We start from the raw sequence: 26,877 nt of genomic DNA, 5'->3' as shown, positions 1-26,877 counted from the left end.
GATACTTCCACATTTGGATTACTGTGCTCAGGTCTGGTCACCTGGATTCCTTGGAGATGAGGAGGCTGTGGAGAGGGTTCAGAGAAGAGTGACCAAGTTGGTGAGTGATATAAAAAATGCTCCCTACATTGATAGATTGAGAGCTTGTGGATTGCAGAGATTGGCTGATAGGCGAAGAAGAGGGGATATGATAGAAACATTCAAATTACTAAAAGGTTTTTATAGGATTGATGCAGGGGAAATGTTTCAGCTGTGTGATAGTGATGGAAGAACAAGAGGTCATCTCTGGAAATTAAAGAAGAGTGTGGTTAACAAAGGTGTCAGAACAAGGTTTTTTGCCTGGAGGGTGGTGAATGAGTGGAATTCATTGCCTGACTTTGTTGTGAGCTCTTCATCTGTAAATGAATTCAAGAAGAGATATGACAGATATTGTTTTGCTAGTTTGGGTCTCCCGCGATGAGTCTACTGACTCCATGGAGATACCCGTAATAATAATAATAATAATAATAATAATAATAATAATAATAATAATAATATGTCATCAATCTTTTTCATCTGCAATTCCTGTTTAATTTTTCTAGTCATCAACTGGGACAAGTATGACATCTCAGTCACAATCAGATCCTTTGATGCTATGACCAAATCCCAAACTCTTGATTCTCATGTTCCCTCTACCACACTGCCTAGACAGTTGTCTCTCAAGAAGTCCAAAAATTCAGTTTCCTTAGTACTCTATGCTTGTTCCTCTGCAAAGTTTATATAGCTACAAACTGGAGTCCCAATAGCCAGGATATATAGATGCTTCTATATTTCCTGGTAAATAGCAACATCCACTAAATATCTTATCCTACAAACTTCTGTCTTGCACTATATACTGAAGCCATTAGTTCATTTCTGCTCTGATTCTCTACACCTTAATTCTTAAGCATCCTGTGTTACAATCTAGGCTTCTGACTAGCATCCACAAAGAGTGCCCTTCCTAGTTAGGACTCTACACTTTAGTCTACTAAATGTCACTTTACTTTCCTTCATGATTACATGGTGATTAGAATACATCATGAAAATTATGGAAACAACTACTGTGTTAGAGTAAAACTTTAGTTTAATATAAACCAAAATAAACATTTGATATATATGGTATATCCTTTCAACCTTCACATTAAGGTTATCATTGTAACCTAATAGATAATAATAATAATAATAACAGGACTCTAGCTTTGATATAGTAAGTTTTTTTTTTCACCAGAGGTCAGGCCAATAGTTGTAACAGTTGGTCAGTAACTTTAGCTTACCATGTAGATTGTAGTGCAGCTTGTTTCTTTGTATATATATATGTGTATACTCCAGATGACCTTAATGTGAAGGTCGAAACATCGAGTGTTTATTTTGGTTTATATTAAACTAAAGTTTTACTTTAACACAGTAGTTGTTTCCATAATTTTCATAATGTATTCACTTTACTTTGTGTCACTTGTGCGTTGCAATTTATACTGTATTCCTGATGATGTTTCCGTCAGTGAGATGAAATATTGGAAGCATTAATAATTCTCTCCCTGTGTTGTTTCACCCCTTTTAAGCCTCTAACATGAGTTCTAACCAAGACTTTCATGTGACTAATCACTTTCTCTTGTACAGTATATGATGCAGGGGAAATGTTTCAGCTGTGTGATAGAAAGATTCAAAGAATTTTACTCTGTAAAAATGTACATATCTTTTTAATACTGAATTTTTCATTTTTGATTTAATGATTAATTTTTTCTCTGTCACAGAGATATCATCAATGATACTAAATAATTATTATTATTATTATGATGGAAGAACAAGAGGTCATTCCTGGAAATTAAAGAAAAGTGTGGTTAACAAGGGTATGAGAACGAGGTTTTTTGCCTGGAGGGTGGTGAATGAGTGGAATGGTGAATCAGTTGTGAGTTCTTCGTCTCTAAATGAATTCAAGAACAGATATGATAGATATTGTTTTGATAGTTTGGGTCTCCCACGATGAGTCTATTGACTCCATGGAGATATCCATAATAATAATAATAATTATATAGTATCATTGATGATATCTCTGTGACAGAGAAAAAATTAATCATTAAATCAAAAATGAAAAATTCAGTATTAAAAAGATATGTACATTTTTACAGAGTAAAATTTGTTGAATCTTTCTGCATAAATAACAAAAACAATGCTAAGATTTCTGGCTATATAGAATTTTGCTATATTCAATGTGATATGTGGGCTGTCAAAATATATTCATTGCTGAGCAATGTGAACATGTCACTGTCATTCTGGATAGTAAATAGATCACATTTTCCATTCAGTCAGTCATCACAAAGCAAGATTTCAAACTAAATCAACTGACATAGTTTGTAGTTAAAGTTTTATTACCACCAGATTTTGAAATAAAAAGCCATAATACAAAAATGTACAACTGCTTGTGTTCGTACTAATTTAGAGCACTAATTGAAAATAAATTTAAAAAAAAAGTTCAGTTTATTTTTACCTAAAAAATGTCTCTTCTATTTCATCAATAAATATTTCAAATACAAAATTATGAGTATCTATGGCTAAATAACTGTTTCATGATTTAGAAACCTTTTTATTGTGGTTTCCAGTTCACTGTGTTCACAAGCAAGAAAGATGGGGGGGGGGACTCATATATTAATTTAACACACTTTCAATAAAATCAAATTTACAATACTGACTAAAAATCTTCTAAAACTGTAAAATACTGTTATGACATCAAAAGTTCATTTTATTTAAGTAATCCTTCAAGAAAGTGAATAATTAAAAGATCAAACAAGTAAATAAGACTTTATCACAGGAATAAGTTTTTCCCCTTTATATATATTAATGGACTAAATGAAATTTGCATTAACATTATAACTATTGCTCACAGGTGGTCCATTCCATAACAGTCAATATTTTGCTAAATAGAATATACAACAAATCGTTAACGCATTTTATGCAAAATCTTGCAACAATTTACCAAAGCAGCCACTCTGACCCTCAATTATTGAATTTGCTTTCCATTCTTAAAATTTATTACAGACCACATAAAGGTCACAATAGCAGACAAAAGCATTCTCAAGACAAAAATTTTGCAGTTAGTAATAAATGCTTTTCAGAACAACTGTTTACAATTACACGTTTCTTTTTAATAATTCTATATTTTAGTAACATTCCATGTAGAAGTCAGATAACACACAGGACATTTAACTGAATCAGGACCATAGCTATATTATTTTACTACATTTAAGAGCTAAAACATCAGCATTTGTTTTACAGGATTTTAATTATTTCATGGTTAGAGAAAATCTACACTAAAACATCTGGTCCCTCAAATACAGATAATTACTTTGTGTGAAATAAAACTTAACAATGCATAAAGAACTCAGCTTTTCAGAAATATCAACCTCTACTGAACAAAAAAAAGTGCACTTAAATATATACATATATGACAGCTGGTTTAACAAGGAAAAATAATTTTATGTGGATATATTAAACAATTCTTAATCTTATAAGCTTAAACATCACACTAGTCAGTACATGATATGCCAATATATAGTCTTAATCTCATGTTGAGGGTAAAAACCAACCAATTAACAAGTCATTCTAATCAATTTATCACCCTGCAACAAAACTAATTACTGTGTTCGTAATAACACACTTTAAATATCCTTAAAGTCAGTAAAAAGGTTTCTACATAAAAGTATTTTTTAAAATTCTTTACAAAAAGGAATCCCCCCCCCCACCAAAAAATAAATAAAAGTGGAATGAATATTTTCACTCATAAATGAGAATGTAGAAAATTAACCATAGTTGTTTATGATATTTCAAGCACAGAACTTTTTTTGTTTTGCTCAGGTTTAAATGTTTTCTGTACATCAAAAAACAAGTACATCTGAGAATGCAATCAGAAATTTTTTAATGCCATAATTAATAGTAGTACATGAGTATTTATATATATATGTAGAAAGTTTTTACATCTCCTCAAGGAGATGGGCTTTGCATTAAGGGTAAATATTAAGAATAGTGATCAGAGCTTATTCCGACTTTACCACGAGTTGTTTCAACTTGTACTACTTTACGGGTCACCTAGACTTGCATTACGTGCAGGTGCAAACTTGACTTATTTGTTCTGTTTGCTTATTTGGGAAATGGAGTAAAAACCAGGTTTAAAATAGCTTGGTATCTTTAACATATATATATATATATATATATATATGTATATATATAAAGTTTTTCTTTTTTCAATGAAGGCAAAGCATTTTTTTTTTAGAAAACTGCATTTAAATTTCTCCAGATCTAAAATCACTGAAATTATATTGATCAAAACCACTGAAGAAAAAAAAACTAAGAAATTTCAGATATGTTTAACCTCTCAAAAGTAAAGTGACCCTGCAATTACTAAAAGGAATAAGACCTCTATCAGACTGCTTGCATATAAAAAGCCTGGTAAAGTATTGCTTAAGAACTGTTCTGTTTCCTTAAAAACTAATTAGCCTACTTAAAAGTGGAAATGGTGAATGGAATTTCTAATATGTAACTATTATTGAAAATGTGTTTTTTAAACATTTGTTTCAATACCACCATAATTATGAAAACTTTTATGATTATTCTAAATCAAATTATTCAATGTCCCAATAAATAAATACTCCAGATTCCAATAATTTGTATTTCATTACTCCCTTGAGATTATACCTTTTTCATGTTTTTTTTTATGTTCTTGGGATTTTTAAGTAAAAATCCCAAGAACATACAGTTCTATGATTAATCATGGTCATGATTAAAAAAAAGGAATATGAAACTGACTGCATTATATTACAATAATGCTTCCAGGGAGTAGGCCATAGTTTGCTTAACACACTTGCCTTAAACTCAACCTTCAATAATGATACATTGAGTTAAAAAAATATTTATACTGTATCTAAACTGAAAATCAGACTATGAACAAGAATCCATATAATCGTTTCAGATTACAGAGAATAATGTCTTAAAAAATAAACTATGATATTTGATCAACTGTATTTCTGAACAGTACTCTACTCTACTCACAGCTGATAATCATTAAAGACTGGCACAACATCAAAATGGAAAATAAATAAAACATCACACAGGATACTATCAAAAAGCAGAGAAGAATGCAGAATTCTACTTTGAGTAAAGCTGTTCACAATATATGTTACAATTCCTTAGAAAAATCATATGCATATGCTGCTGTATGTTGAGTTCAGCACTGAAAAAATGTTTCTGCTTCATTTTTAATGAGAGACTGGGGCTGCAACTAAATAGCAATAATCAGAACTACTTACTAGAAGAACTAAATCTAATTATTCTTTTCAAAAGTTGGCTGACACTGATATATGACTATGCTATTCAAAAAAAAAAAAGGGGGGGGAGGGAGATATCCTCTTAAATATATAAACTGAATAGAGCCTCAAAATCTTTAGTGAATATTAAATTAAACAGAATTGTGTCTAAATAAAATCATTCTGTATGACATTGCAGCAAGAGATGGAGCACTAATTTGTACTTTGAAAAGACAGAGCATAGGGAAAACATGTTCATATTAACTATAATAACAATTTTGGTGAATAATTTCTATATATACAAAAGAATTATTTTAAATATACTGCACTGAATAATCATTTTAATAACTGCAATGGCTGGATTATTTACACAGAAAAAATAAGCAAAGCAGGTATCTCAAGCAAAATTCACAAAGAAAAGGTAAATGGCTGATCAAATTCAAAACCAATAAATAAAGTAATCCAAGCGAAAACTGTGGTAGAAATTTATAAAGTATTAATTATGTCGAACTGTGATATTCTGTACAATCTCTTGAAGGTGTATTTCAGAAAATGATGTAATTGCTAGACTTCTCATATGAACTCTGTTAAAAAAAATGTAAATTTTCAAGTTCCATAAATGTTATAAGCAAGTTTTGCTGTATTTCCATTTGACTTATGAAACATTATTCATTAAAGATAATCATATGAAAACAAAAATGAATAAACAGGGGGAAAGATATAGTGAATATCAGATGAATAACATTATTTACAATAAACTAGGTGTATCCAAGTTTCTCAGACATTCTTGTGATTTTTTTTCTCAAAGTTTTCCAGTGCCAATTGATGTGATAAAACAACATTTTCACTAAATAAAAATTCAAAATACCAATCCTACACTAAAATTTGAGTGATATTTAGACAGGACCATTTTTTTTAAATACTTATTTCAGTACAATTCCATACAAATAGTTGTGCGTGTATACACACACATTACACAGAGACACGAAGAAATCTGTGCAGTAATCCACTTTCTATTATAATGAATTTTTATTTTGTTAATAAGAGAAATTAAAACCAATATCTCTTGTTTCTGCATCAAAAATTAAGTGTAAACTTTCTGAGCTAATTAAACATTTCTGAAGTCTTGAAAAATAGCAGCACTGCATTTTTTACTGAGACACCAGCAAAAACAAGTAATTCATATAATTTGCATTTTATATATAAATGAATCTTTTTTTATTTTATATAAAGAGAAAGCCAGCATGCATATTTCAAATGGATAGGAATGCAATAAACAAAAGTGAATAAATACTATATAAGCTTTATTTAGCTAATGGAAACAAGCAACCACAAAACATTAGTTTACTAGATCAAGGAAAGACTTTGTACTGCCTTAAGAAATATAGGATAAGCGAACTGCTATGCCATTCACAACAATTAACAAGTTTTTATTTTATGTTTTTAAGAGGTCTGCTTAAGACTTGTTACCACTTTGCTTTGTTGGTCTTCCCAAGAGATGTTCCTAAGACATCAAATTCGAAAAACAGGCAATTAAATGCCAAAGTAAAAAATTAAAAGTCATGAATCAACAGCTCTGTTTTCCTTTGGCCACAAATGTATACAAAACAACATATGACTAGACCTTTACTTCATCTGTATTCTCCTGTGGTGGAGATTTGTAATTTAAATCCACCACTGAATGGGGAATGTCAAAGCCATCCATTTCAACATAGTTGCAGATCACTATATTTAATCCATTAGCACCTGCAACTTTGTCTTTCAACCATTTATGTAACCCACCATTGACATCAACAGTCATATCATTTCTAAGATTTCCAAACATATGCCAAAGAATGTATAAAAGAGATGGAGTAAGGATTCCTTGGGTTACATAAAATTTACTGGATGGTCGGCCTTTTTTAAAGTTTTCTGTAAGAAAACTAAAAAGGGCCTTTGGGCTCAGAGTATTAGGCCATGGATTTGGAATGCTATCACTTGACCAAAGGAATGGATGATATTGTGCAACAGGATTCCTGTAAAATACCAATACTTGAAACCCTCGCTGCCAAAGCCATGACAGAGTTAGCTTACTAATATCATTAAGAGATGGGCAGAGCATAGCCCCAAATATCTCTGTTAACTGATGAAGCAAGTTATGATGGTCATCATGACCCATATCATAGAAATGCTGGAAATCTAACAAGAGTATCTCTTTGCTGTGGTTCTGAAGGAAGTCCTTTATCTCTTTCAGTATGCTGCCGACTGATGATCCATATAAACCATGAACAATATACAAACTCTTCTCATCTTTCTGTGATGCTACTCTTAGATCAAAATACCGTATTCCAGCTTCCAGTTGCTGTGTACAGTTGAGGACTTGGGTTCTACACCAGTTATAAATAATGCGTTTAGACATACATCCAAACAGATGAATAAAGACTGAGTTGTATAATTCAGGTTCATCAGGTGCAATACTTGATGCTGGATTGATGGAATAACTGCATGAATCATGAGAACCTGAAATTAGATATGACATGATTACTCTGGACAGTAATATATCAGTTAACTTTATAATTATATGTACATAGGAAATGTGACCTAAATGTTTCTGGACTGACAAATTTAAAATGCAAGCAATGACATAACATAAAATCTCATTCCTTCAAAGAAAATCTCCTGACATATGCTAGTCCCAGTGTTTCATAACTGAAAAACAGTTTCTGAAGTCTTGTAAAATGATCTGGAGTTCACTGTTATATTCTTCTGCTAAAAAAGCAAACAGGAACTCAAAACACATATGCATATCTTTAAACAGTTTTTAGAAATTAAGTCAGGAGAATAGGCAAAAGGGTTATGTTATATCTTGTACAGTCATTATTAATGAATCAGACATTTCTTTCAGCCATCACAGTTTTAGCAATGCCACTGTCTCTCCTCACCCAGAAACAGTTAGATCAGACATTAAAAAATAAACATAGAAAATATACTATCTGAAAATAAATATTTAAGTGTAAATAAAGAATAAAGCTTCACTCATTCTTAAAAATACATTGTCATTTGTTGACATCAAATGATGACATATCTATAGGTATACTGTAGAAAACTCCATTAGTAGCATACATTTCTAATTCCAGCCTATCAATGAAATTTTGTAATCTGCAAAACTTTAATCTATCCATATAGGATATAGCCAGCATTTCACAAACTTGTCACCACCTTGGTCACAAGTCTCCTTGGATTCTTTCAATTGCTTCCTCATTCACAAGAAACTCAAGGACAATGAAAACATTGGTACAGACAGATGAGGTGGCATAAAATCCTTATAAGGAGGGTTAACAGTTTCTTTATCTTTATCCTCCCCTCTCTTTGTGTGTGCATATTAATTTCCAAGTGATCCTTTATGCTGTTATGCTCTCTTTTGCAATATGCCTTCTGAATATCAACTCCCTAGTCTTAGGATCAATTTCCTACAATGTAGTTCCATCAATGTAAAGTGCACATCAGACTTTGCCAGACTGAACTGTTAGCCATTATCCTTTGCCCAAACTGCTAATCTATTTAAATTATCCAGCAGGATCTCTACATCACCTTTATTAATTATTCCTCCTCAATTTAACATCAGTAAGCAAGTCAATATTCACTGTAAATACAGAGCCAGTGGCATACCATTGGTCATCTGCCCTCTCATAGAATTTACTCCACCATATACCACTTTTTGACATATGCCCCAGCCACTCTTTTATCCATATCACTATGCTAAGGAGAAGAATTGAACTGCAGTAACAACAACAAAATATGCATTTTAAAACTACAAAAGTTTTTTTTTTTTTTTTTTTTGTAAACTTATAGTATATTTGTACTGTGGATGGGCTCAGGATTTACTTTTATTAATTTTCTATATTTCTTTTTGTATTTTTTATTTATTTTTTACATAGTCCCAAAAAACCCTGCTCTACAGAACCAAACATGGAACTTTTTCAAGCCACCTCAGGCCGCCAATAAGTAGGGCGATGGTCTCACACCAGATGACGAAGTTCATCTCCCACCCAAAGACAGTCACAAACATTCATGCCTACAGAAAGATTTGAACCCACAACCTGTTGATTGGAGAGCAGATATGCTAACCACACTGTCAACCAGGCTGGCAATTCAGAACTACAATAATTTACAAACTGTCAGATGTCCAGATCATCAAAATATTCACCAAGAGGTGCAATTATGACTGTTGTATAGTGTGTGTTTGTGTGTGTGTGTAAATCTATCACTTTTTATTTCCAAAAATTTCCTTTTTATTTTCTTGCTCTCTTAAGGGCAAGATGACTAGGAATATTGGACCTGTTGTCCGAATTTGCCAAATTAACATTGAGAGTATATGTAGAGCAAAAAGCAAATACTTCTCAAAGATTTTATATGACAACAATGTCAGCGTTGTTCTTATTCAAGAGACTCACTGTAAGGATGAAGATCAGATCCACTGCAGGGGCCAAATTCCTGGTTACATTATCATTGGAGCCACTTACCATCATGCACATGACCTTGCCACCTATGTACGTGGTACCTTAGAAGATTCCCACCTCATTACAACTAGCAATGTCGGCGGCTTGCATCTGATAACAACTATGATAGGGAACATAACCATTACCAACGTGTATAAACCCCATGCCCTCTTATGGCCTCCACAAGTTCTACCAGTGCACAACCCTGCGATGCATATAAGAGACTTTAACAGCCACCACACACTATGGAAATATGCTTCCAACAATGAATGCAAAGAGACTTTGACTGAATGGGCAGAAATTCACAACATGCACCGGGGAGTACTGACCTCTGCTTCGTCACTCAAGACAACAATTGACGACCGTTACCTACATCGAGAAGAGTTCTCTCCAACTTTCCCCAAAGCCAACATAGACCAATTATATTAGAGGTAGGTCTGCAGGTACCCCTTGTCAGATCCATCCAACGTCCCAGCTGAAACTTCCAGAAAGCCGACTAGGATACATTTGCTGCCTGTCTTGACAAATATGTCCATTGGATCCCTCCAACAAGCAGTAATTACAAGAGATTCATGGGAGCTGTCTTAGCTGTAGATAAGAAGACCATACCAAGAGGTTTCCAGAAGGAGTATATCCCTGGATGGGACTATGATAGTAATAAACTGTATCAAGAATATCTAGAGTGTGGCGATCCTGACATTGCAGATGAACTCATTCACAGCCTTGACACCAGCCAACAGAAGAAATGGACTGAAACAGTAGAAAGACTCAATTTTCGGCACTCCAGTAGAAAAGTACGGAGCCTTCTAAGAAAACTAGGTAGTGGCACCCTGACTTCCTGGGAACAATCAGCTATTTCTCCTAACCAATATGCATCACACACATTGTCAACACGTCAAGATATACCACCAAAGACAAACAACACACTCTTCAAATAAAAAGAGAACTTACATATTTGAAAAATAACAGACCATCAGACCCTCTATATTCACGACCCTTCACTCTTGAAGAAATTAACACTGCTCTAATGGATATGAAACCAGGCATGGTTCCAGGTTTCGATGGAATTCATCCTGATTTCCTGTTGAAGACAGGCCAAAAAGCTCGATGTCAGAGGAAAAGCAAGCCAACCACTGGTTGGCTTGCTTTTCCTCTGACATCCTCCAGACTGGTAGACTTCCAAAAGAGTTTAAGAGGACAAAAATTATCTCCATCTTAAAACCAGGAAAAACCAACAATAAACCAGAAAACTACCAACCAATCGCCCTGCTTAGCACCTGTTATAAGCTCCTAGAAAGGCTCATCCTTAATAGAATTGCCCCTAAGATAATAGAACAAGTCCCAGTGGAAACAGGCCGGATTCAGACATAAAGCTTTTGTAGATCTTACCGCAGCTTATGATACAGTCTGGAGGCATGGTGCAGTCTGCAAGTTTCTCCATGCAGAACAATAGCAAAACTAATAGATAACATGCTAAGCAACCACCTGTTCCAAGTGTGTATAGACGAGAACAAAAGTAAACAAAGAGCAATGGATAATGGACTACCACAAGGGTCAGTTCTGGCTCCCCTCCTTTCTAACTTATACATCGCAGATTTGCCTAATACAGCCTCCAAGAAGTTTTTCTATGCTGATGCCATTGCTCTAGCCACCAGACACACCAATTTTACTACAATGGAAGATACACTAATAAACGACCTTGCAGTCCTAGATGAATACTTCAGCAAATGGAGATTATGCCCAAATCCTAGCAAAACAGAAGTTTCATGCTTCCACCCGAACAATAACCAGGCTAACAAAGAACTTATGGTCTACTTCAACCACAAACTGCTACGCTACAACAGATTCCCAAAATATCTGGAAGTCACTCTGGATAGAACATTATCTTTAAGCCACATCTCATTTACAGAGCATCCAAGCTAAAAACAAGAAACAATATACTGTAAAAACTATGTAGAACAACTTGGGGTGCCTCAGCAGCAACGCTTCGCTGCACTGCTCTTGGCCTCGTTTATTCTACAGCTGAATACTGCTCACCCGTATGGCTGAACAGCGCCCATGTATATTTGGTTGATGCCCAGCTTAACACCACCATGTGCCTTATTTCTGGAACTGTAAAATCAACCTCAACCTACTGGCTCCCAAGTGCTAAGCAACATCCCGCCTCCACACATTCGCAGATCCAACTTTCTTCTACACGAATACAGCAAAATCATGGAAATCCAAAATCTTCCAATCCATGAAGATATCCAACCCCTAGAAATAAACAGGCTAAAGTCAAGGCATCCTCCAATCTTAACAGCAAAAAATCTTGCAGAGACAAGTTTCAACATGAAGGAGAAGTGGAAAGAGTCCTGGTGTAACACTTCAACAGGGATCTTCCATGAATTAGTGGAGCCAACACAGATACCTTCGGGTTTTGACCTACCTCAGAAAACTTGGTCTGCCCTTAACCAAATCCGCACAACCATGGCAGATGTGCAGACTACCTTTACAAATGAGGCATGATTGCCTCACCCAAGTGCGAATGTGGATCACCCCACCAGACAATTAATCATATTACAGCAGAATGTGTCCAACGTGCATACAGTGGAAACCTGTCAAACTTCATCCATGCTACACCAAGTGCAGTTGACTGGATAATCAACCTAGACATTCAGTTGTAGCCTATTCTTGATTGTCTCTTTTATGACTGTATTATGTCTTATTATTGTACATATGTCTATTACTATGTCCATATATATTAAGGATTAATGTAATGTAACTTTTCATGTGTGAGTCATATGCTAAATAAATAAATATTTCCAAAAAAAAGGAAGTGGGTGCACATTCTTAGCCCTAACTTTTTGAAAATCATAGCAGCCATGCTTCATCAAATCACTGTTGGAAATTAGTGAGTGCATGCATGCATTGCAGAAAAAAGCAACACAAGAATATACAGTAGACAACTACTGCCATCTTGTCTTTCTAATCCTACCATTACTGTGGGAATGAGGTCAATTTTAGGTTAAATTTTTCTGGGCCATGGGATTAAAAACCCTTCTTTCTGCTGCTACAAACTGAATTACTCTGGAACTAGCTGAAGAAAGATGTGGAAAACATTCCTCTTAATCAGAGAAATTTTGTAAATTCTAGTTTTATAAATATAAAACATGGTACTTTTACATCAGTTTCACTCTAACATAGTTAGGGAATTGCAGAAATTTTGCACAACATAGTACTTGTATAACATGGTTGTAGAATCGAAAGAGGTGGCGATAGTGTACAATGACATAGGAAATCGGTTGATGTGAGCTTATAAAAACTGTAAAAATATAAGTATCAGTAGTAAAGAAAGATATTATTGTGTTTATTTCATTATCAATACTGGTTTTTAAGTTTGCACTATTGAAATTGACAATTTTTTTTTAATGACTGTGTTGTTGTTTGTTAGGATTCTATTATCTCGATATTGTGTTCCCATTGTATCAATCACATTCAACATGGTAGCTGCCAGCTGTTCTCTCATGTTGTAGTCCAGCCCACCTCACCATTTAAAAACTACGTTATTTATAGAATAGGTGTTGATTTCGTAGCTTGCTATGCATGTGGCACGTACACATCCCATTGTTTAAAAATGTGGCAGGCAAGAGACAGGAATATGTATATGTGGATGAAATGTATAGTGAGAAGCACAGGGAAACAAGTATTTTGATCTCAGGATTTAGCAACAGCAGAGATGGTGCTTCAGAAAAGGGATGAAATTCAATTTGTGTACACCAGTAGTGGTTGGAGGGTGGAGAGAATGGGGAAAATGTACATATGGATTTGACCTTGGACAGAGGGAAGATGGTTTGTCTGATGGCCATGATTTATTTATGATTTTTTGTGTTTGTCAAATGAAAATTATTATTATTATTATTATTATTTGACACCTCCAGGGAGTCCAAAGACTCATCGAGGGAGGGCGCCTACTCTACAACTCTCCGTATCCACCACTCAACCTCATCCACCAACCGCATCATCTACACCAATGCCATCTACTGTCCACTACCACCACTAGTATTTTTGCAGACCATCACAAACACCCACGCCACGGCAGGATTCGAACCAGCAGCCATTTGGCTGGAGAGCAGATATGCTAACCGCGAGAGAAAAACAGAACTACTGAGAAAGGAAATGGAAAGAATAAAGACTGAGTTGAGGAGGGTGAATGATGATATTAGGAGGCTGGAGAGGTTGGCTAGTGCAAGAAGAACTAGAGTAGGTGTGAGAGATGGACGTCATAGAGCAAGGGAGGGAGGGGAGGGGAGAGAGAAAGGCAAGAGAATAGAAGAGACAAGGGAAGTCAGAAAATTGGAGAAAGTCGAGGGAATATGGAATGGATAGCAAGGGATAGAGAGATGAGAGGAAGGAGGAAAGTAGGGGGGGGAGAGAGAGAGATAGGAAAGATTCAATGATTCAGGGTGCGTGCAGAATAGCGTACCAGAGGAGTGCTTGCCTAGTTGAATGACAACATATGGCAATGGCAGTGAACAGAGGTGAAAATGTAGAGGAGATGATAATAATGGTGTATGAATGACCTGAGACGTAGTGTGAATCGTGTAGCACAAGATTTGAGGTTGATATTAGGGATCGTGCAGAAGAAATGTGGCCAAAGAAAGATAGTGAATGTGCTACCCCAGTATGATAATGCAGAATGGAGGAAAAGAGCAGTGATAATGAATGAGATGATAGCAAGAAAATGTAGGAAGAGAGGTCTGGAATAACATGTGGATCCACGGAGTACATCTGAGAATAGAAGAGAGCTGTATGCAAGAGATGGATTACATTTGGATGCAGGTATTTGGATAGAGTGCTATTTACTGGACAAGTGAGTATGTCAAGGCAGGGAAACTAGAACTGCACAGGTGGAATGTAGCAGGGTTGGCCTCATGGGGATAGTGGCTTTAGAAATGAGAACATGTACACTATATTGCAGAGCCAAGTGAAGTATGAGGCGAGTAATAATGGCTATAATAATGCTGGCAATGCACTCGTTTTTCTATATACAAATGCTAGGAAGATTAAGAATAAATGTAATGAGTTTGTGGCATTGATTGACTCAGTCTCCAAAGACTGTTGGTATCAGTGAAACTTGATTAACTGAAAGAATGCTTTAACAAAGATGGAAATCGAAGGGTATAGCATATATAGCAAATTTTGGTAGGATAGGGAAGGTAAATGTGGTGGTGGATAATCCTTGATAATAGATGATAATCATCCATGATAAGAGATGAATTGTGTCACTCATTATCTCAGGGAGTACATTCTAAGATCTACTGCAGAATATGAGCAGGTGAGCATATGGAAGAAGGTATTCAATCTATTATTCAGAAGAGAGAAGTCATTATTCTCAAGCATTCGCTCAATGATACAATCTTGTCCATTTGTGTTGGTCAACACAAATGGAGGAGGACAAATGTATTACCCCACAGAACGCTGTAGCCATTAAAGTCACCTATAAGAAAGTACGGGCTCAGGCAGCTGCAAGATAAAGTTATCAAAATTGATTTCACTTAACTTGGTTGGCTGCTGCTGCTACAGGCCAGGGAATGCAAAGGATGACATGGGTGATATGTATCAGCAAATAAATTCAATAAGTAGAGGGAGGGTAATTATTATGGGTGACTTTAATTATGGGGATACAGATTGGAAGGAGGAAAGATCATGTGGGTGGAAGGAAATGGAATTTATGCAGCTTCTTAGAAATAATTACGTAAGGTAGCCTGTAATGGAAGGTACAAGAGGATTGAGAGTGCTGGACCTTGTGATTACATCTGAGGATTTGCGTATAACTAAGATGGATATATTGTCACCAATAGTCAAGAGCAATTATTTAGTTTTACCAGAGACGTGGAATTTTCAGTAAAGAACAGTTTAGCGTGGAATTATAATGGTGGGAACTATGAGAAACTTAGAAAATTGTTTGAGTGGTACCATGGGAGGATATACTTCAAGAAAAAATGTTAGTCATGCAAGGGAAATGCAGGGTAAAGGGATGTTTGAAGGAACAAATAACTAACTGCATACCAAGAATTAAGAGAATTAATAAACTGGGAATTAAATGAATGAGTTACAGCATCAAATAGGAGCTAAAAAGAAAGAGATTTGTAGACATACTTGACCAGCAAGCCCATGCGCAGTATAAGACACAGGCCAGAAAAGTAACTGGTATGGTAAGGAAAGCAAAATCAGAGCATGAGAGGAGATTAGCCAAACGAGCCAAGAGTAATCTGAAGGAATTCTTTCAATACATCACAAACAAAAGAAAGAATGACCACAGTAGGATGATTTTGAAGAATGTAGATGGTAAGGAAGTGACTGAAGCAGATGAACTAGTTGAATTATTGAGTAATCATTCTGCAAGAATGTATCATCCAGGTGATTATATTACAATAATAGATATGACAGGATTTAATGTGAAAGTGAGGATAGAGGAAGTCAAGGTACATAGGATATAACAGAATCTGGATGTCAATACGGCTATGAGTTTGGACGGGATATCAATTCATATATTACAAGAATGAGCTAGGAAATTGGTAGTCCCTATGACTAGATTATTTAATCTGAGTCTCAGCTTGGGAAGAGTCCCAAGAGAATGTAAGGAGGTAAAAATAGTTCCATTGTATAAAGGTGGTTTTGAGACCGAAGCAGCTAATTATAGACCAATTAGCATTTCAGGAGTAGTGGTGGTCAAAGTATTGGAGAGGTTAAAGACAAAATTCAGGAATGCGTGGATAGAAATGTGATACTGTATGGGGAGGAAAGCATGCTTTTGTGAAGGGTAGGTCATGCTTCAGTAACTTACTCACTTTCTATAATAGGGTGACAGCTGGGTTGGATAAAGGTAATAGCTACACAGTCATACTGTTGGACTTTGCAAAGGTGTTTGATGGCATACCACATGGAATACTGATATATAAATTACATCAAATGGGTATGGACATGAAGCTGGTGATGCAAATAAAGATTGGTTGATGAAGAGATACCAGATAGTAGTTGATACAGGTGCACAGTCCTGTAGGTCTGTGATTAGTGGCATGACACAGGGCTCTGTACTTGGGCCACTACTATTTAATTTGTTTATTATTAATATAGGAAATGATCTGAGGGGAAATGTTCAGATGCTTGCAGATAATGAAAATTAGGTAGAGCAATAGTCAATAAAGATGACGTTGATATTTTACAGAATGATTTAAATAGACTGGCAGTATGGACAAAGAAGAATGGATACCAATTTAATGTGGCAAAGTTCAATGTTATGCATTTTGGAGTGAAAAGATTACCAGCTGTGTACCATATTGATGGGACTGTATGGACTGTGTACCATATTGATGGGACTCTATCCATCATCACTCCCAAATCCCTGGCTTCAGGTTCCTGGAGTCAGGGATTTGGGAGTGATGATGGATAGAGAGTTGAAATTCAGAGGGCATATTGCAAAAGTGGCTAAAACAGCTTACAGGATTACTGGTTATTGAAGAACACCTGACATGCGGAGATAAGAAAATTATTACACTTTATAAGGCTTTGATAAGACTTTATCTGGATTACTGTATAAATCTGATCGCCTGGGTTTCTTGGAGATGTGGATGTGGTGGAGCAGATTCAGAGGCAAATGACTAAGATGGTGGCAGCACTGTGTGATGCCTATCTTCTACAAATCTTCCATTTCTCCATATAAGGAGAGATGGAAGATTTGTGGAATATAGAAGCTGATTGTTTGGCAGATAAGGGGATAATATAATAGATACAACATAAGTTGCTTGGGGGGTGATAGTATTGATGTGGACGAAATATTTCAACACATGATTAATGTGAGGAAAACTAGAGGTCATCCATGGAAATTGAGTCAGAGTGCAGTTAATAAGGGAGTGAGGACTAGTTTTTTGCTTGGAGAGTGGTGAATGAGTAGATTACCAGAGTCAGCTGTGTGTGCTTTGTCAGTGAATGATTTCAAGGCTTCAGATTTCAGATGTCGTATAGATATTAATAATTGTTGAATAATGTTTTTGAAATGGATCTCCTACAATGAGTCTATGGACTCCATGGAGTTTTCTGTATGTAACAGTAACTCCAAACCCAGTGGTAAATAAATGGAACATACTGAATATTGCAATAAGAAATCTCACAGATAGGTGAATCACAACTGCTTCCAGAGCAGTATTAAGCTGGATTGTTAGAGTATGATCAGCAACCTTTGGACATGTGCTATGGAAAAGTTTGGAGAAACTTGTGATACTGCACTCATTTCCAGGGTTGGATGACAGGGAGGTTTGGCATTAAGAACTTTGCAACAAACTGCCATCTTATGGATCTACCTTCTACTCTTTCTAAATAGATTGGCAGTTTCCTCTCAGGCCATTTTGTTGTGTGTGTGTGATAGTAAAGATTGTTCGCTCTTCAGATTTCCCTATTAATGCAGGTGTTCCTCAGGGCATTACTTCATCCACCTGCTTCATCATATACAAAAATGACCTTGTCATTGGCCTCAAACCCCATTCAAGTTTTTGGTGATGATGACACTCTTCATTCCTCCTATGATTTGAACCCTTGCAATGTTCAAACATCTCAAACTTTGAAATTTACAATCAGTGATGTAAACTCTAAAGTTCATATGATCCTTCAATGCTTTCAAAACATAACTTTGTCTAATATAAATACTTGATTGTATATTTTTGGAAGGCAAGGATGGCAAAATATTTGGAGCCAAAAATATGCTGCTCACTGGTCTTGATAATGATGCATAAAAAAACTAGTAAATGAGGAAAATGGTGCATCAAATGGACTATACATTTTGAAAGGAAAAATTCTTAAAACTAAACATTAAAGACCAAAAAGGGGCAAAATATAGTGAAATACATACAGGACCAACATAATTTTTGGTCTTTAATTTTTAGTTTTCAAAATCTATAGTTCCTTCTGATTCATCATTTTTCCTTGTTTACTTGTCATATTTATGCATCATTATCGATACCATTCTCTTACCACATGTCCTTGGCTCAATCAAGTTTGGCTCTAATTATTCTGTCATCCTTGTCTTCCAAAACTATAAAACTAGGTATGTCTTTTAAAGTTGTTTAATCTGAGTCTCAGGTCTGGCTTAGTCCCGAAGGCGTGGAAAGAGGGGAAAATAGTTTCACTGCATAAAGGAGGATCCAAGACTATGGTTGCAAATTACCGACCGATCAGCATATCAGGAGTCGTTGTCAAGGTCTTGGAGAAAGTAGTCAAGAGAAAAATACAGGAATGGATTGATGAAAATGAGATACTGTACAGAGGACAGCATGGCTTTGTGAAGGGTAGATCATGCCTCAGTAACTTGCTCAAGTTTTATAACAAGGTGACGGCTGAACTGGATAAGGGAAATGGGTTTACAGTGATACTGCTGGACCTGGCAAAGGCATTTGACAGGATACCACATGGAATTCTAATCCGTAAACTACAACATATGGGAATGGATATAGGGTTGGTGAGATGGATAGCTGGGTGGTTGATGGAGAAATATCAAAGAGTAGTTTATTCAGGAGTAGAGTCCAAAAAACGGCCTGTGACTAGTGGTGTGCCACAGGGTTCTGTTCTTGGACCACTGCTGTTTAATCTGTTCATTAATGATATAGGGAAGGGTCTAAGTGGGACAGTTCATTTGTTCGCTGATGATGCAAAGTTGGGTAGGGCGATAGTGAATGCAGAAGATGTCAAAGTCTTGCAAGATGACTTAGATAGATTGGAGTTCTGGACTAAGGAGAATGGATGTCAATTTAATGTGACAAAATGTAAGGTTATGCATTTCGGAGTGAAAAGATTAGCAGCAGTATACCACATTGGTGGAACTGTACTCCAAGAGATTGATGAGGCCAGGGACTTGGGAGTGTTGGTGGATAGGGAGATGAAGTTTAGGGGGCACATTGCGAAAGTAGCTAAATCAGCTCATCAACTCACTTGGTTGTTGAAAAATACCTTGACGAGCAGAGAAAAACAAGTTATTGTACCTCTGTACCGAGCCCTGATAAGACCTCATCTCGACTACTGTGCCCAGATTTGGTCACCTCGGTTCCTTCTTGATGGGGAGGAGGTGGAGAGGATCCAGAGGCGAGTGACCAAGATGATAGCAGGTCTATGGAATGAACCATATGAGAACAGGTTGAAGATTTGTGGGTTGCAGAAACTAGTTGATAGGCGGAAAAGGGGAGACATGATTGAGACATTCAAATTGCTAAAAGGATTCTATAGGATTAATTCAGATGATATTTTTGAGATCAGGACTGGTGGTGGGAGAACTAGGGGACACCCATGGAAGCTGGGCAAGAGCGTGGTTAGCAGGGGTGTTAGAGCTGGGCTCTTTACTTTTAGAGTGGTAAATGAGTGGAATAAGCTACCAGAGTCTGTTGTGGGTGCTATGACAGTGAGCGAGTTCAAGGCAAGGTATGATAGATACTGTGAGAATGTTGAACAGCTGCGTGAACATGATGTTTAGGGCCTCCCTCGATGAGTCTAAGGACTCCTGGAGTAGCCCGTGGTAATAATAATAATAATAATAATAATAAAAATAATTCTTTGCTATGGTATTAAGAATTTTGGTTGGAGATATGGGGTAGCTCCATTACTTACTGAACTTGGCTATTTTTCTATCATCTGATATCAGGAGACAAGAAACATTAGTTTTAGAACATTTATGTACAATTTTGTCCTTTTTTTTTTTTGCTTGCAAAAAAACTTTTAGTTCTTCTCCCCTTATCTTTGACAATGCTTGGCTCAACATTCAAGACCAGATTTCTCTACTTGGACTGACACTTACTCCTAGCATTTCCTGGCACAACCACATCATTTCTGTAACATTCGGAGACTTCAAAATAACACTATTCCATGTCTACCATTCCAGGAACTTGAGCACTGAAATGTGATTAAGTGTCAACTCCCTGTGATTTTTAATAGTAATAATAAAAAGGAATGGTTGTCTTGTGCTATTTTTAAGATTAATTTGTGAATTATTTTATAACAGCAGCAGAGTAATATCTTTGGATTAAGTATGTGACAGAACAGAAAAGACTCTCTATTTGTTGAAAAAACATCAGCTCATAGCCTTAGATATTGAGTATTCTTTTCTGCTCTAAACACCATTTCACTGATTCAATTGATGAATCCACATGTCATCACAAACTTTAAGATGAAGTCCTTGGAACTCATTCACACAGTGTTTCTCAGTGATCGACGAAGAAGATAAACCAACTTAAAAGAATTCTAAAAGGTTACAATATCAGATGTGCTACAGATAAAGCTAAAAAAGTGTGGAAAAATGTGAGCCCAAATTGTTTAGAAGGTTTTAATCCATTGAATAATAATAAACTGAGAAAGCAGCACAATCAGAGAAAATCTCAGCCTTGAAGCGACATCAAAAAATGCAAAGGAATCCAGTCTCATTTCTAAGACCTCTTGGAAGAAGATATCTTCAACGTCAGTGATGTTGTGTCAGAACCTGTTTATATGAGACAAAAGAATTCCCAATGCAAAATCTGAAGGAATTGATATGAAGTATACAACCTGAAGTCATTATTATCTTCATATGACTCTGACAGAGCATTCAAGGCTTGTGTAGGAATTGACATATTGAGTCATGTGCATTTATCTTGAATGAGATACCAAAACAAGTAAAAACTGATTGTTTCTTTAAGAATGTGACATGCTCCTTCCTAAATTCAGAAGATATCAAGCATCTATCCTCTCCACATCAAACATCTAAAAATGTTTTACCATTTGTTGCATACTGGCAACAACATTGGGAGAGTGAGAAAATTTCTAGCTTTCTCTGTCCAAAAATAAGTAGCGCACCTCTGACTCCCAAGCGACTATCAAAATGCCCAAAGAACTTTATATAATAAAAACTAACTTTCTCTTATAGGGAACATCTCTTACTTGTCTTACTAAACATGTAGCACTGTTCATCACATTAATGAACTGTTATTCTATAGATGAAGTCGTGTTTTGTTTTAGAACAGGTTGCCAAAGAGAGCATTTAAATTTTTTGTTTTAATTTTCAAGTTTTATTATTATTAAAATGCAATGGATAGCCGTTTGTGTTATTTACATTTTATTTTCATAGAAGGTTTCCAAAAACAACATTTTTCATTTAAATTTTTTGTTAAATTTTTCAATTTTTTAAAATCAAATTATAATTTATCATTGTGTTTATTTTAGTACACACATTTCTTAAAAAGAAAAAGTCATTAAAGCATTTTTTAACGTATTCTTACATAATATGTAAGAATACATAAAAAAACGCACAGTACTAATGTACTACAGATTTACAGCATTTTGTGAAGGAGAGAGACGTAAAAAATTTGAAATAAAGCAACATTTAGATAACTTTATTAAAGAAAAACATTACTAATCCTTAATTCTCACTGATCGTGAAATTCTCTTACCATGTTTTTTTCTCCCCTCAACTGATCATGATAAGCAAACAAATACCAGACAGAAAGATACTTAACCTGATCCTCAGCTGGCAATATACAACTGCTTCTCTTAACATTTTATTGTAAATTTAATATTGTCAAAAGTTTTAGGAGCCAACTGCACAAAAATTATTCAAGCTGATTTGACTGATAAGTAAAACTGCCTGCAATAATAGCAGACTATGCTGACTCACTAAAAACAGATGAGATTAAAGGTAGTAAGTAGCAGCTCTTGCAACTAAAACAACTAAACCACATGGCATGAAATCATGGTGTCATTAACAAGTCTCCATTTTGATATTTGAAAGACAGTAGAAAATTATAAAAAATATATTACTTTTCAATGAAAAGATTTTCAGCCAACATCCTAATAGTGCAGTCGGAATAGTATACCCTAGGTCAGGGGTGTTCAACCCGTGATGAATCCACATGTCATAAATATTTTATTTATCATTATTTTGTATTATTTTTAATTCGCTTGAAGTGTATTGCTATTGCTTATTTATTTTTTGTTAAAATTGTTAAATCAGTAATTTTCTTATAAGTCCAAGTAAATGAATTAATTTGGATCAGTAGAAGTCAAACAGCGAGCCGAGTGAATACGATTATAAGCAAAGTGTAAAAACTCGATTGTAGCTTAAATATTAAATATTCCAAAGCACATTACATCGATTTTTTACTTAGGTTAAGTCCCATGTGAATATTGTAAAAAAATAAACTTTGTTTGTCTCGGTATAGTTTGTATTAGATGTTTTTGTAAATAACTCTTTTTGAAGCTAACTGTATATACTGCTTTAATAAGAATATGTTAGAGTGTTAAAAACAAAGGCAATGTTTTTGTCGCCAAAGCTGTACATAGCGGCATTAGAAAGACTGATAATGAAAATTGTATGTATGAGAAAGGCTTCAGGCTCTAAGTGTAAACATCTCCGAAGTCAGTCAGAAAGAGTTCAAACAATTTTCCGATGGCCGGCAAATTACAATCAAAGAAAGTGGAGAAGAACAAAAGGCATGCTGAACTTGAAACTTAAGATGAAAGACTCATACCAATTCTTTGGGGGGTTGCCAAACTTCATGCAAGGTCTCAGAGGAGGCCTAATAAAAAGGGACTGAAGCAAGCAGAGGGGTGGTCCCGGTTCCAGAATTGCTGTCAGAGAGGAGGCCACCCGGTCCAGAGTCACCGTCAGAGAGACTGCCCGGATCCACGTTGCTTGAGAGAGGAGTTTCCCGCTTCCAGAAAGAAGCTTCTCGGTTCAAGACGTCGCTAGAGAGAGACTACTTCAAGGCCGCAGACAAGGTTTCAAATTGCCGAAAAGAAGAGTTCCAATTGCTGGAGAAAAGTTTCCAGGCCAGGTTAATGTCAGACATTTACCAGTGTGTTGCATTTTCATTACAATCTGATGAATCAAATGGCTTCACTGATATTGCTTAGTTAATGGTATTTATTCGCATGGTATTTCAAGATTATTCAAGTAACTTTTGAAAATTATACCATTATTGGGAAGGACTAGGGGAGAAAACATTTTTTCATTTGATGAATTTGTGAAACAACACCAACTTCCGCTTTTTAAACTTGTGTCTATTACTACTGATGGTGCTCCTGCAATGATGGTAATAAATCAGGCTTCATTTCATTATGTAAAAACGATGACAAATATCCAGATTTTTTAACGTACCACTGTATTATTCACCAACAAGTACTGTGTAGTAAAAGATTAAACACAAAAGATGTTTTGGATATTACATTTAAAATTGTAAATTCTGTTTGAGGAAAAGCCCTGCAACGGCGGTTATTTAAATTACAGGCAGATGATGATAGGGAACTTCTGTTATGCAATAATGTTCCCTGGCTCAGCAGAAGTCAATTTTTAGAAAGATTTCTTGTATTAATTAACGATATCAAAAATTTTCTTGATGAAAAAGGAGTTATTTATCCACAATTGAGTGATAAAAGATGGTTGTTACACTTATCATTTTTAGTAGATTTCTGTACGAAATTAAGCAATTTAAATTTAGAGTTACAAGGTAGAGATAAAAATTTAATTGACATGTTAAGTTCAATAAAAACTTTCCAACAATACTTACTTTTATTAAAGAAAAATATAAATGACCACGTATTTAGACATCTCCCATATTTATTAAAATTTTTTGAACAAAATCAAGAAATGCTTCGCGATCGTTTAAAATAATTTATTTGTGAAATAGAATTAGTTGAGGAAGAAATAAATTCAAGATTTAAAGATTTTAATAAAACTGAAATGATTGTATCTTTTATCAATAATCCATTTCAAGAAAACTTGAACATCAGAGAAATTTCAAATAAAATTAGTGGGCTGTTTGATATAAACCAAGCTGAAGTAGAACTTGAGATAATAAACATTCAGAATAGTTTACAAATAAAATCAATAAACAATGAAGTCATTTGGAAGTATGCACATGAAAAATTCCCAATATTAACTGATATTGCACGAAAAATTCTGTCGTGTTTCGGATCAACATACTTGTCTGAATCCGCTTTTTCAAATATGACTGTCATAAAAAATCAATTAAGAAACCAAATTACAAATGATCATTTGGATGATTGTCTGCGATTGGCCACTTCTTCATATCAACTTGACTATGAAAATATTGCGAGGTCCAAGCAATGCCAAATTTCACATTAACTTTTTTTTTTTTTTTTAAATCAACCAGCATTTCCTGTAACTTGTGAGTTTGTAATCAATCTGTTGTTTTTTCTAACTTTGGTTTTCCAAAATAGAGAAATAAATATTTTATTCCAATATATTTGTGTTTTTTTGTTGTATTAAAATAATTAAAAGTGATAAATAAATTTTTAAATACACAAATAAAGTTTTTAGTTGTGTATTTTTTTTTAATTGTTTATTTGTGCATAATCAGATATCAGGTTGGGGGAATATGATCTATATAAGAGAGTAGATCGCCAAATAACTTTTTATAGAAAAGTGGCTCGCTTATTAAAAAAAGGTTGAACACCTCTGCCCTAGGTCATCAAGACTATCATCCAAATCCCATTTAGAAACACAAGTTTCAACTGAATGCAAGAACCGATTTTATATGAAAGTAGAAGAAATTTGGTATCCAGAAATCTTGGTTTTTCCCCTTCCCTATAAAACAGACAAATTGCACAACAGAGAACAAACATATTTAAAAAAAGTATACATTAATCCACACATACACGAGGTTGTAGAACCTGTAGCCCACTGGTGCCATGCAGGCAAGAGCTGAGGGGAACATTTCATGAGAAAAGATGTTCCAGAGAATAGAGGGTGGGTTGAGTTATTTCAAATTATTATCAAAGCAACTAAGGTATGAGTGGAGAAAAGAGGTAGAGGGAAATGAAAGAGCAGATGCAGATTTTGGTAGGTTGACTATAAAAGGATGTTGGCAGCTGCTGCCTTGCATTTTAATATGCTTGGTGAAAAACAGGGGAGTGATCGATTCCAGTTTGATGGAGCAGCACTTGCACTTGTGGAAGTACTCCTGCTAAAGGCTAAGAGAGTGGTTGAAATAAGTCAATGAGAAGACTCATTGATCAGTTGGAATGCCTTCCTCTGCACAAGAATTTTTAGGGAGATCCTTGGTGTACTGCCCCAAACAAAAGAAGTATTCTAAGGTTGGGCAGATTTAAGATTTGTAAAGAGTTAGTAGATTGAAAAGTATCTACCATGAACAGAAAAGGATGCCAAGATTTTTAAAGGCTGAGGAAGCTGCTAATGCACCATGTTTATGCCAGAAAGAGAAGTGAAACTCACTACAAGGAGAGAGAGAGATCTGATCCTGTCTGGTGATTTGTGTATTATACTATAGATAAGGGATGATACCGAGATCCTTTTGAGTGAAAAAAGGCAGGACTGTGTTTTGATGTCAGTGAAGGTGAATAGGTTATCCTCAACAATTGAAGAATAGTATAAGGTTTTTGTTTATGGAAAACTGCAACAACTGGTTGCAAACTGAAAAGTTTGTGAAATGAGCAGAAGGAATGGAGTGTACTATGGTCAGCAAAAGTATGGATAGGATTACTAGTTAGTGAGAAAAGTCAGTACATTGGTGGGGAAAGACGTGTAGCAATCCACCACAGAGAAACTAAGCTATTCAGTTATAGAGGGTGGAAGGTTAACCAAAACAGGCCTCAATGCCAGATGCAATCAAATGTTCTGGAAATGTCTAGATCTAGAGCAATGGCACAAATTTCTCTAAACCTTCCATATCATAATGTGTGGACAGACTTATATGTTCGTCGAACATGTTGTTTATTATTTTAACGGTATAATAGAACACAGAAACTAAGTAAATAATTAATTTATTAACTTGATGCTGATATTTCTCACAAACAATTCTCCCTCCTTTGTCAAAAATTCAGCACACCTAAAAAGCATCTTACAACACCTTACCCTAAAAAGCTCAGACTTAATAGTAAGCTTTGACATCACTTCACTATTCACAAATGTTACCACTAATAGAAACCCTCAATCTACTGAAGTCACACTTCCCCCCTGATATATTTGAACTATTCAAATTCACAATACATGCAGGATATTTCACATGGAAAGGGAAAATATACAAACAAATTGATGGGACAGCCATGGGCTCCCC

The 26,877-nt window shown here is 35.3% G+C and overlaps 1 protein-coding gene across 2 annotated transcripts in view; it reads right to left on the bottom strand.

The window, feature by feature from the left end:
- Nucleotides 1-2,363: 2,363 nt before the first annotated feature.
- Nucleotides 2,364-26,877, bottom strand: part of LOC150108489 (PI-PLC X domain-containing protein 3) — a 79,132-nt gene continuing 54,618 nt past the window's right edge. For both annotated transcript variants that reach the window (XM_090390817.1, XM_090390819.1), the window contains one exon: nt 2,364-7,811. In XM_090390817.1, coding sequence (XP_090246943.1) covers nt 6,931-7,811 — 881 coding nt within the window. In that variant the 3' untranslated portion in view covers nt 2,364-6,930. The remainder of the gene's footprint in view (nt 7,812-26,877) is intronic.

The sequence above is a fragment of the Typopeltis vanoorti genome, chromosome 3 (assembly GCF_054136105.1).
Source record: "Typopeltis vanoorti isolate ZY-2024b chromosome 3, IOZ_Tvanoo_1.0, whole genome shotgun sequence".
Classification (NCBI taxonomy): domain Eukaryota; kingdom Metazoa; phylum Arthropoda; class Arachnida; order Uropygi; family Thelyphonidae; genus Typopeltis; species Typopeltis vanoorti.
Note: the sequence above shows the minus strand (reverse complement) of the source record. Positions and strands in the feature narration are given on the sequence as shown.